At 41.1% G+C, this 13075-nt stretch overlaps 1 protein-coding gene across 6 annotated transcripts in view; it reads right to left on the reverse strand.

Moving 5' to 3' along the window:
* The window catches only part of cald1a (caldesmon 1a), a 90230-nt gene that overhangs the window by 12620 nt on the left and 64535 nt on the right, over positions 1-13075 (reverse strand). For all 6 annotated transcript variants that reach the window (XR_007448333.1, XM_049566135.1, XM_049566132.1 and 3 more), the window contains 6 exons: positions 12783-13050; positions 9083-9220; positions 3260-3303; positions 2934-3009; positions 1259-1399; positions 985-1080 (listed from right to left, as the gene is read on the reverse strand). Coding sequence is in view for 5 of the 6 variants with exons in the window: in XM_049566135.1 (XP_049422092.1) it covers positions 985-1080; positions 1259-1399; positions 2934-3009; positions 3260-3303; positions 9083-9220; positions 12783-13050 (763 nt within the window). In the remaining variant the exon portion in view is untranslated. The remainder of the gene's footprint in view (positions 1-984; positions 1081-1258; positions 1400-2933; positions 3010-3259; positions 3304-9082; positions 9221-12782; positions 13051-13075) is intronic.

Here is a 13075-nt window from a genome sequence, read left to right on the forward strand (position 1 = left end):
AGACAGATGATATCTCAACCTGACTTGCTTCACTGCATCATTTGAAAATAATTATAAAACATCTACAGCACAGAATATGCAGTAATTGTGACATTGTCATCATCATAAAAATACTGCGGGAGTTATATAAAAGTGAGAGTACTGCAGTTTGTTGGAGAGAGTTTGCTAGAATGAATGCAGCCCAGATGTTACAGGATCAATGTTCTTATGCACAACTCACAAAGGAATAATAATGATGATAACAACAATAATAATGTTAATAATAATTACAACAAGAGTGAGCTTCTAAAAAGTGTTAAAGTTTATGTCCCATTAATGGGTTAAGTTCTGTTTTTACTCCAACTACAAGCGGATTTGTCACGTGAAACCCCTAAGAACCTGGTTTTAAACCTTAAGTATTTTTCTGTAACAGTCATCATTCATGAATAAATAAGCTAGTAATTATTAAAAATAATTAATGATAATAATGTTATTATTATCGAAAATTTAACACTCCAAAACTCAGATAATCTGCTTCTTCAGGACTGTGTGGGTGTGATCTGACCGGATTTGATTGACGGTGACCAAACGACCCACCAACTGTCATCAGCTCCTGATTCAAATGCTGCTAAATCCTGATTGGTGCAATATGACATCACAGTGTCCGGCCCACTTCAGTGAAAAGGAGCACAGGAAATGCTTACAACTCTCGTGTGAAAGAACCAAAACTGTTCATACTTGGGAATAAAACTGAATGCTCATGTTTGACCTTACTGCTCATATTGAGAAGGTGATTTAAAATTCTACAGAGCCTTAAAGTAGATGAGCTTTGATAAGTTAAAACATACTGATATAAATCCAGACATATATAAAGGTCACTCATCACAGCTGCATCTTCCTCCGAGCTGTCTTCAAGAAGCATTTCTCTACAGGGGCCTGAGCTGTACAGTAAATGCACTGTACTTCCCAGCAGCAGCGACAGGCGTTGCTACGGCGACGACCTACCGTTGGCCTTCCTCCTGACGTTTTGCCGCTCTCCGGGGTTTTATTCAGCCAGTCGTTAATGCGGCCCGCCACGCCTGTCTTCATCACAGCTGCTTCCTGTTTGGATAGGGTCAGAGGTCAGCTAAGCCTGGTCGTCATCGGCAACAAGGCCGAGCAGGAAGTGCCAGTGAATTGGGCTCTTTCCTCTCCGTATCTCTCTCTCTCACACACTCTCTTATTCCAGTCACACAAGTTTCATTACCTTCCTCGCATCCTCCACCGCCTCGTCTCTTACCTTGAATGGGCTCCCGCCAACTCCAGGCGAGGTGAACACGTTGCCTTTCTCCCACATGCTCTTGATGTTGCGGATGCTGTCGGTGACCATGGGTAGATCCACCGCTCCAGAGCGGGGGGATCGAGACTCCTTGTTCTCTCTCTGATGAGACAAAGTGGTGGGTTTAAACTGGTGAATAGCAGGGATGAATGCTCAGATACTTGTCTTTTAAAAAACACCCACATAAGCTTGCTATTAATAAAAGTGACAAATCCCTACATTGTACAGGATGGGCACTGTGTACTGCTGTCAAAGTCATTTTTAGCATAGCAAGACTGCGATCAGATCAGGATACTGGTTTTTGGCCTTCCTATATGACATTCTATATTTCTATCAGTCCTGGTTCTCAAAGCTGATTTCAAGTGGTCTTTTGCATTTGGCATTTTTTGGACCTGAAGACCTTTTGAAGAACTTTTTCAATTGTGTCTGCACTGCAAGAACTAGGAACGATCGCAGTTCCTAGAATATTGTTTTGATGGACTTTTTAAGCTCCTATGTCAAGGTATATACAGTAGGTAGGTATACAGGAGTAGGTACCCTCCTAGCACAAGAGGAACCTTGAATGACGCAACTGTTGGTCGAAAACATGAGCCAATGCAGCGCCGGCAACAGAAAACACAAACAACAGCTTGTAACAAATAAACGGAAGAAAAAGGTTAGGATAACGTGGACAAATGGGCCGACACGAGAGTCCAGGCTTTACTCAGGATATATGCAACCGGGTAAATACAAAGCAGTTTTAACATGTCAAAGAAAAGTATAGGAATATTCCACATAATTTCCCTTCGATTGCTACCTTAGGCATCTGCCACACAGCAAAGCAATGTACCGATAAAATCAAGAGATCAAGAAGATGACACAGGACTACAAGAAAAATAAAGATCCCAACAACCATGATGGATCTGTTAGAGAAACAAACAAGCAATTGGCATGACACACTTGACGCTATCTTTGACCACAGACTGGCATATGCTGGTAATACGGGCACAAAGGACTCTGCAATCTGGCTTTTAGAGGCCATCGCCAGCGGCACTGAGAGCTACAGTCGACTGGTGCATGTCAGAAGTTTAGCTGCTCCTTGTATGTCTAGAATGGGTTGCTTGTCTAAAGTTTGCAACCAACATCAGTCTGTTAGAAAGCTAGCTACGAGATTAAAAACAGAGTAAGTGACTTAAATACAGCTTAAAAACCCAAAAATGAAAGAAATATAGGCTAATGTCACTTAAGTGCTCCTACTGGTGGTTCCAATGCAAACTATTAAAAGACCTTGAAGGTATGTAGTTCTCGGGGTGGTTCCCCATTGGGCAGTTCCTCCCAGGGAGTCCCCAGAACTGTCTGGTCTGAAAACGCCTAATATTTGCAATGTAATACATGTTTTATTGTGTTTTCTTAAACTAGGCTCTTCCTTTTTTATCTTCTGCTACTTGGTATACAATATATTTGAAATGTGTGCATGAATATATATCATTTTATTAAGTGCATATGATGTTATAACTGATGTCTTTGTTTTGTATATGTCTTCCTGCAAGAAGTCTTGTCTAGTCTGACACAGAATAAAAACTATGTAACTAAAGTGTCACATGTCACCAGTGTTGACGCCACAATGCACCAGTTTAACAGTTGAAGACATGCTAACCTGAGCAGCTGAGGTGTACTGCTCCAGCCTGTTGTCTATCTTGGACACCACAGGAGAATGAGACGTCTTCACTGTGCTGCTGGGCAGAAGCAAACAGTTAGCATAAACAGCATGGGATCTCTTTGGATATTACATACAGTGTGGTCAACCATTTCGTCTTTACTGCCTTGACAAGAGGACACTTGTAACCCCAAGTGGGAATTAAACTCTGGGTTACATTCTTCCTATTTAGCAGAACAGGACTGCGAGGCTTTACATGCTCCACTAAAAGCTGGGAAGAAAAACATGATCAGCTGGACGATGCTTAAGTATTTTTTTTTTTTTACCTCTTTTGTGCCGACTTGTTCAGGAACTCTGCCCTCTCTCCAATCTGTTGAGCAAAGGGTTTTAGAGCTTTAGGTTCATAAATACTTTGGTCATGTTCCACACATGCATACATCACTGCAACACATTTTCCTTCTCTCTTTAGGAGACGTGAAACAGATGTTCAACCCAGCCCTCCTCTTGATTTCCATGCTTCTATTGTGTCTTTACTGTGTGTCTGAGTACTTCTAGTGTGAAACCAATTCCTGCCTTGAGTTAGGAAGTCATTGTGTAGACACAGATGTGATTACAGCTCCTTAAATGCTTCATAACTTAAACAATTGCCAATAATCACTGAGCTGCAACATACTGTATCTTTTTAAAGGTGGATATCTCATTTTGTCTCTTTTTTCATGGGCTCAATAAGCTGGATTCTCCTAACTGGCGACACACAATGTAACTGATTGTTCCCTCCATGTGCAAAATGCTCTGGAAGACATGCACACACACACACACACACACACACACACACACACACACACGCACACAGAAAAAACACAGCAATTTTTTTCCTATCTGCTGCTGGACTGTGGGAATCTCAGAGGATTGTTTATGATATACACGAAAAAGGGCTGAAAGAAGGGGCAACGCATGCGTTCGCAAAAAACCCCTCTAAACTGACAAAAGGAGAAACTGCAGAAAAAGCTCCCCCCCCTCTCCCTGTGAAAAAGGACCTTGCGCTCGGCTGCTACCGAATGTGGGAGTTCCCAAAATACTCCCCGACAGGAAATTCCCCATTCTCAGATGCGTTTTAAAGAGCCGTAGCCATCCGAACGCAGTTACAGTAATCCTGTTAACCCTAATCGCTTTCCTGCATCCCAGCAGCCTGTCCTTCACTCTGTCCCTCTGTCCTTCTCTCACACTGTACTTTATCTGTGGTACGGAGCGGGGTTTTGCTGGTTTACTGCTGATAGCATGTGAACGAGCTCCTGGGACTGTGTGCACTGGGAGGTGATTGCTGATAGCGAGGCACATTTCTCCAGTGTAACAGGAGCCATGATATGGCAGTTGTCGGGCAAAAAAACACATAAGGGCAAAAGACAATGAGGAAAACAATGTTCCTGATAGCACACACGCAGCTCTGTAAACTGGTGACAGGTTTCAATCAACTTCAGAGGCTGGAAAACAGCACCAAAATGGACCTGGAACATTTTCAATTTACATGAGAAATAGGAAAAACATGCTCAGCTTTTATTTGCACTTGATCTGAGTCCATTTTCATGTGATCTTTCCACTTATTTAAATATTGCATTCCACACTGTGTGCCATGATAACCAAAACACCTTTTAAAGCTGCACTAATCAATATTTTTTATATCAACAATGGCTATGTGAAAGCTGTCAGTTGTAGTAATGAACCCACAGAGAATGATCACCCAGCTCTGCAGTTCCCCTCAGCCCTTTTAGTATCTTTCAGCTCAGTGTTTTGGTGTTTTGGAAGTGCCACTCCATTGTTTTGGTTCATTTTCGCAGCTTTTAATAACTCCTGTTTAGCAGCTGCAGCAAGCAATGGAAAAACATTTTGCCCAGCACCAAATGGCAGACAGACAAAGTTAGCAAGTAGCTAGCTTGTGAGTATTTAAAAGCTAAAAGACTCAGAAGAAGGTAATGACCAAGACAGAGTCCCTCTCCTTCCAGTAGACCACCATGGGACCTTTTTATCCAGAATTTTTTTTTTTTTTTTTTTTTTTTTTTAAATGTACGTTCATGTGCCCTGAATTACACATATAATGAAAGATAATTTTGCAAGTCAAGAAAGTCCCAGTGTTACGGTTTTTTTTTACAATTGGAGAAAATCCATTGTTTTATCAAAGGATCAGCTGCATGCTTTTTTGCCACCTGGCAATCATTTTTAACTTTTGTGGAAAATATGGAGGCCGAAAAACGCTATACTCCCCTACTGTCATACAACTTGATTAATTTGTTCTCACTTTCTCCCCTCTTTTGGATTCCCTTTGACTGGATTGGCTACCCTGCCTCTCGCCCAATGTCAGCTAGGATAGGCTCCAGCCCCCCTGCATCCCTCAAGAGCATAAGCGGTTAGAAAATGGATGGATAGATGGATGGATGGCTCTGTGTTTGTCTATTAGTACTTTGTAAAGCTTTATTGAATTGCTAAAAAAGGAAAAGAAAGTTGCAGTTTGTCATAAAACTGTTTAAGTATAAGAGTGTAATCAGAACGACTGAGCAAGTCGTAGATGATATCATGATTTTGTCTCTACGATGCCTGCGTGTTTCGTACAGGGATATACTCACACAAGCATTGGGTCTTGCTTGTTGTTTCACTTTTCGGCTGATAAAAAGACCAGGAGTCACTAGATAGAACACATCAGGGCAGATAACATTACATTTGTGTGTGGAATATAGCAGGTTACCGAGCTAGCTGGCCGGCTGGTGTAGGTGATGTTTATGGGATGACGAGAGATGTAATTCACTAGGTGGTTTTACAAAAAAAACCCTAAATGGTAGGCTCATACGAAAAAACTATGACAAACTGCAATTTTCTTGACTTCCAGAATTATTTTTTTAAATTGACAAATATTATATGTGTAATTCATGACACAATTCAAACAGGATCAAAAAATGATTTGCCTCTAACCATTAACTACTGCACATAAGGTCCAAATAAGGTCCAATGATGGTCACTGGAAGGGGGTCTTTGCCTCTCTATAAGGATATCTGATATTGGATTTACATTAACCAAGACATAAGTAAATAGGCAAAAGTTTGATAATGTATTGGCCATACAAATTTTATCAGGTGAATATATTAACGTTGTGTTAATAGCTTGTCCTGCTGCCACCAAGTGGCCAAAAAGAAAATGAAAAAAAAGAAAGGATTTTTCTGTTGGATTTGGTTGTCTTTACATGGCATTCACCCAAAAGCAACTATCTTAGATGTTAAAAAATCTCCTGTTCAACAGAGAGTATGATGACAAAAAAACAAATCCAAGGTTGGAAGGTGAAACACTCACTGCAACTGTATTATGACGTGGTAATACAGTGTCACATGAACAAGCAAACAAAAAAAAGACACAATATTACACTGCAAAGTAGGGCCGTGCAATATATCACTTGAAAAGTAAGGCAGTGCACAAACACACATAAACACACACACAGAAACACATCTGTACCTACAGTGAACATTACCACAAAGTAAAGCTGTGTCTGTGAGGCGAGTGCAGCGGGGTGGAGAATTACAGTTGGACATTATTTACAAAACTGACCACAAACAAACAAGAGTATTTGATTCCAGTCCGATCAGAGCTCACACACCATTAGAGCCGAGCCTGGAGTCTGGAGTCTCACTGGGACGGGCCAGATGGATATTACTGCTAACTGTCACTAATTAGATTTTCTCCACTGGCTGAAAATCCCCCTCGATTTTCAGCGTGTGGGAGTTGGCTTTTGGCAACACTGGAAACATTTATTCACATTTGAGTTGATTAAACGTTCCTTCGCCGTGACAAACATTTATCTTTGGATGAGGCTGGGAGGGGCGCGCACTGGGTTGATTCAGGTTTCTTTTCCCAGTGCAGAGTTTTTTGTGACAAACAGGTTCACATGTCAGCAGAATTTTCAAAGTGAGCAGTGAAATGAAATACTGGAAAACTTGCCAGCAGCCGACTTTTTTCCACATTTCTCCTCTAGTTCATCAAGGCTCTTTCTATTTCTGAACACCTTCATCTCAGTCAGATAACACTTCATGCTGAGAGCTAAAAGAGGTGAGAGGGGCAGGAGCGGGTCATCTGGCACTTAATCTCTCCAAATATTTTGAATGTTTAGCTTGAGCTTTGCTGCACTGCCGGATGAGAGGGATTTGCAGGTTTTGGAGAGCCGTTATATTGACTCCATTATGCTGACAACTGTACTGGACTGGATGCAAATACACACAGAGAAAATACGACCCAGGCAAAATGTTGTAGAGTGTTCTGAAGTATTGTAATGAAATATCTGTGTTCATGAGGAACCGTCTGATTAACTGACCACTCACTAAAGCCCTCCCTCGATCCGCGATTGTCTAATCATAGCTTAGCAACTGTTACTAGGCATGGCAGGCCTGTCAAGCTTCAAATTTCAGCCCATGTTGAAGCTGTGCAGGAGGCTGTGATTAGAGCCATACTAGTAGTTTGGAGGATCATGTCTTTTTGTGTTTGTCTGCTTTAGCATGTGCTGCAATAATTAGCAATTCTGGCTAAATAGCTAACTCCAGTAGTGACATAATGTTACATCCAATGCAAAGAACATTTCATTTGCTAACTACATTAGCTTGTTGATAAATCCTCAGATGCAAGCAAAAACTTTCTTTTTTCAGAATGTTTTTTTCTAATTTTTAAAATTTATTTATTTATTTATTTTACTCCAATCCATGAAAACAGTTGATTTTTTCTCCAGGATCGTTTTTCAATTTTTTTTGTTTTTCTATTTGTCTATGAAGAAAAAAAAAAGAAATACAAAAAACCCCCCAAAACCTTAAAAAAAAATATTTTGAAAAAGAAAAATCACCTGTGTCCAAAGAGGGAAAAAAAGCTTTGAAAAAATATCTAAAATAAAAAACAAAATAAAATTCACCTTTTTTCAAAGTAGAAAAACATTATAAAAATGTGCGAAAGAAAACTTTTCCCCCCCACAAAGCTACCGTGATGTCATCTATTTTTTTGTGGACTGATCTTGGCCATAGCTATCTTGGATTTTTGGAGCCAGACGTGATCATATTTGGATTAGAGGGTGGAGCTGTGGAGTAGCAAGGGATGGATCTGACTCACAGACCATAGCGACGGCTCATAGGCGGCCTGTCGCTCAAGCAGCTCTACCTTTAAATATGCATAATTTTGGGCCTTAATTAAATATAAACAAGTAAGTCTTAAGAAAATTCACTCCCAGTACAGTTCTTACAAATGTTGAAATAATTTGATATAAAGGCCAAAATCTTTTTTTCATACCAGGCTGTAAACATGTTTATTTCTGCTGTAAATCTGGGCATTTAACATGGGGGTCTATGGGGATTAACTCTGTTTTGGAGCCAGCCTCAAGTGGCCATTCGATGAACTGCAGTATTTGGCACTGGCTTTTTTTTTCAGCCTCCGGAGGTTGTGGCTTGGTTTTCACAAATTTAAAAAAAATAAAATAAAATTCAAAAAGAAAAAGAAAAATGATCCAGATACATTACATACAACAACAATAAATTAAATCTTAGAATAGTTACAATAAGAACATTCACAATGTACTATTTCCCCGCTGGGTAGAAGCCCCTGGATGTCATAGTCAGTGCGTAAGGTAATGAACACTCTGTCCTATCTTTATTGGATTTGGGGAAATTTAGCAGCCAAACAGGGTTAAAATTAAAAAAAATTAAATCAAAATAACAGTCTGAACATTTTCCTTATCAACCTTATAATACTTGATTTAACTCGCTCTGAATTACACTACAAGAGGAGTGTTGTTTCTTTATTTTCATGTCTTCTACACAAATAATCAACTGGTGAGGACTTTGCCTGGGACATGTACCTTCAGCTTCATGTCTTTTTACATGATATGTATGTTGTCATCAAGACTGAATCGTCTGAAATCAAGGACCCACTGTTTGAAAAAACATTAAGAATTTTGAAGAGTAAATCTACTGCCGTTATCATTATTAGCTGCATAAGTGCCTTGCAAGAGCTAAATATATATCAGTAACTATCAGTCACAGGGTTAGTAAGCGGTCAGTTGGCAAATAAAACTGCACTGACACTCTGCTGTTGGACGCAGGGCAGAGGTGAAAGGTTAAAAGAAAAAGTGAACTGACCTTCAGAGAGGAGCCACGAGGGCTGACACACTTGAAGGGTCTGTCCTCTCCGTCCGTAGTGTCCTCCACCTTCTGCCTCTTCTCAGCTGCCTCTGCTCTCCTCCTTTCAATCTCCTCCTTCATCTTCCTCTTCTCCTCCTGAGAAAAGACACACGAGTTCAGAGTTGGGCAGATGCTTGATATCCTTGTCGTGTTTTATTTTGCAGCATCTTTGGGGCTGACAGGAAACTTTCTATTAATTTCACTGGAGCATGTACTGTAGGTGGCGCTCTGTTCTTGGACAGCCATGCAGGATATTGCTGCTCATGCTAACTGCCCATTTCTCTTGTATTTACTCTAAACAAACCTCTGTTGCTGCTGGAGACGTAACGTACGCTTCCTGTGCACAAGTCCCTGGGAACAAACTAACAGAGTGTTTGGAGCAGCAAATGCAGAATCATCCAAGCACGGTGTATAAGCTGAATGACTTTCACGTGGTGTATGGTTATTATACCGAACAGCGTAAGCATCCAACATGATAGACAACCAACAATCAGGAATGCAGCCGACCCAGACAATAGATATGTGCCACTTTCTAATTGATTTACTCACTTTATCTAATGAAGCAGGTCAGGAACAAATTCAATTACTCAGAGCAAATTCTTATTTACAGTGATCGCCTGCCTCAGGAAAAAAAGAAATTTTGGAAAGCTTGCGACATGCAGACTATCAACAGTTTTTTTAAAAAACAATTAATGTATGAACCATTTGTACTGTATTCAGAAGAGGGCTGGTGCTTGGCAGTATATCAGCCCTCTCCAGCAGCCTTGTCTTGGTTAATTAGTCTCTCTGTATCTCTGGGCCATCTTTTAATTACAAACCAAAAGGCCTCATTAACATCACACAAGAGGAGAAGAACGGGGGCAGATAGCGAGAGACGGGCCGCCACATTCGGAGCCAAGATCAACAAAGAAGACTAGTCAGGGTAATAGTAAGAATGCAGGGCCTCGGAGCGAGCGGCTGAAAGGGAAAATGGACGACACAGCGTGGCTGAATACAGATGTGAACACATAGGAAGGGAGAGGTTATCACATTTGAGATACATAAGGATGAGGTTGTCATAAGAGCAGGAGGAAGAAATGACATGCATGAGTTATGCGTTGGGGACCCAAATAGCTTGAGTCGTGATAACAGTGAAGTATGGTGAGATAACGTCACTGCAGTGCTTGTATGAGCGTGATGCATGGAGTTCAGCTCACACAGGTGTAAAGGCTAAATCAACATCAAGCAGGGGTGTGAAAAATAAGGCAAGGGGACATGGGTTGTAAACTTTTAAGATATAACTAGAAGAAATGAGCAGAATAAATGAGACACGTTTAAAGTCAAACTGAAACTAAAATAAATATTTGAGAAATAGGAACATATATCCTTGGCATGTGTTGACTTGTGTACTTGTTTGGCGAAAACTGTAATCTGTAGTGATAACCCACTGCATTTTTGGTTTGAACTGAGAGCAGTGGTGATACTTTGATTGCACTAACAATACTTACATTACTTTAAATCCTCCAGCAACACAGGCAATCAAACAGCTAGAGGGCTGACACTATTAGCCATTGTTTTTTTTCTGGTAGTCCCATCTGAGATTTGAGCACTCCATACCTTACTCCCTTCGTAACTCTGCACATTACTCCATACCTTACTTTGTCAGATACTCTGTATGTTCTGTATTTTTGACCCTTTACTCCATTCGTCCTCCATATGTAACTCCTCACATTACTCCACACTTAATGTGTTAGTCCGGACGTTACTCTGTATGTTACTCGGTACATTACTCCGTATGTTACACTGTATGTTACTCCGTACGTCACTCCGTGTGTTACTCCGTATGTTACTCTGTATGTTCTCGATTTGTGACCCTATATGTTACTCCGTTCGTCCTCGCTATGTTACTCCTCACTTTTCTCCACACTTTGTTACTCTGTACGTTACTCTGTGTGTTACTCCGTGTGTTACTCCATACGTTTCTCCATGTGTTACTCTGTAAGTTACTCTATACGTTCTGTATTTGTGACCCTACATGTTACTCTGTTAGTCCTCGCTATGTTACTCCTCACTTTTACTTCACACCTTGTGTTACTCTGTATGTTATGCCAAATGTTACTCCGTACGTAACTCTGTGTGTTACTCCATACGTTTCTCCATGTGTTACTCCGTACGTTACTCTGTACGTTACTCCATATGTTACTCGGTATGTTACTCCGTACGTAACTGTGTGTGTTACTCCGTATGTTTTTCCATGTGTTACTCCGTATGTTACTCTGTACGTTACTCCGTATGCCTCTCCGTATGTTACTTTATACGTTACGTATTTGTGACCCTGTACATTACTCCTTCCCTCCTCCATATGTTACTCCTCACATTACTCACCACGTTACTTGTACTCCGTACATTACTCTGTATGTTACTCCTAACAATCCATATTTGTGATCCTGTGCATTACTCCCTTCGTAACTCCGCACATTACTCTGTACGTATAGGGTCAAAAATAGAGAACGAGTGTTTGTCCTCCATATGTTTCTCCTCACATTACTCACCATATTACTTTATGCGTTACTCTGTAATGTACTCTGCATATCACTCAGTTTGTAACTCTGTTTGTGACTCCATTTGTACTCCGTATGTTACTGTATTTTTACTCCATACATCACTTAGTTCAGGATTCTATTTTCATTCTGTATGTCACTACAGGGGTACTTAGCAAGCTAAGTTAACTAGCTTCAGCCACAAAAGTGGGAGCTAGTTAGCTTAGCTTGCTAGGTTTCACTTTCAAGAAAAACACAAACTTAAGCCTTATTCACATGGGACTGGTATTAGCTTGGAACATCTAGTAATTTGTAATAAATGCAGAGGTCGCCTGTGTTCTCAACCCTGTGCAAATCTTTCATGTTGTTTGTCAAGTAAAAAATCCACTGCAAATCCCCTTCTGTATTTCCCTAAACACAGGGGACATGTCATAATATCAGTTTCCTGCTCATTGGCATCTCTGTGATTTGGGCTTTGTTTGTCTTTGCAAGTTTTTATGGATTTTTTTTCTGCCTTTTCCTGATAGAGAATTACGGAGGCTGTGTTGGCAATCATCATTTAAAGTTCTGACAGAATTTTGGGTACAAATTCTGGAGACATCTCGCTATGGCATCATATCCAGGGCATACTGTCGGTAAATTCAAGTAAAATACTGATTTCACTCATCCTGTGGGAATACACCACATGAAGATGCCAATACTAGTCCAGTGCAAACAGGGCTTTAACTGCACGCTGTCATCAAATCAGTGATACAGGGCCAAGTGCTGCAGTTAGTAGCGCACCATGGAAGTTGACAGTAGATCCCCTAGTAACGCCCCCTCCCAGATGTCAGTCAAAAGGTGCCATGGGAAACGCCCACTCAGACAAGCTGTGATGTTTTTAATATGCGCGATAACATTTGTTTCTTCTGAAAAATGTGAAACTGTGCACAATACCTGCAGTATCATTGTAGTTTATATTCCCTTACACAAAAAAGAGAAGAATTAAAATTTTAGTTTGACTTCAACAAATCATCAAGAAAAAGCTGGATAAAAGGGAGACAGACGAGAAACGTAGACACACAGAGCTGACGGGATCAAACGGCATCCATAAAGTGACTGACTCCAAAAAATAAAAGACATCCCTCTCCCTTCCCTACCTCCTCTCTGGCTTTCCTCTCCGCCTCCTCCTGCTTCTTCTGCCTCTCCTCCTCCTCCAGCACCTTCCTCCTCTCCTCCCTCTTCCTCTTCAGCTCCTCCAGCTCGGCTTCGGCCTCCTGCTGCTTCTGCCTCATTCTCTCAAACTCCTCGCTCTCCGCGTCGTCACGGCGACGCTTCAGCTCCTCCAGCTTGCGCTCTGCCTCCAGGCGGGCAGCGTCGTCCTGGTCGTCACCCGCGGACACCTCAGGGGAACGCACACTGCCACGACTGGGACAGACACACAAATACGGGT

This window comes from Epinephelus fuscoguttatus, linkage group LG22 (genome assembly GCF_011397635.1).
Source record: "Epinephelus fuscoguttatus linkage group LG22, E.fuscoguttatus.final_Chr_v1".
In the NCBI taxonomy this organism is placed as follows: domain Eukaryota; kingdom Metazoa; phylum Chordata; class Actinopteri; order Perciformes; family Serranidae; genus Epinephelus; species Epinephelus fuscoguttatus.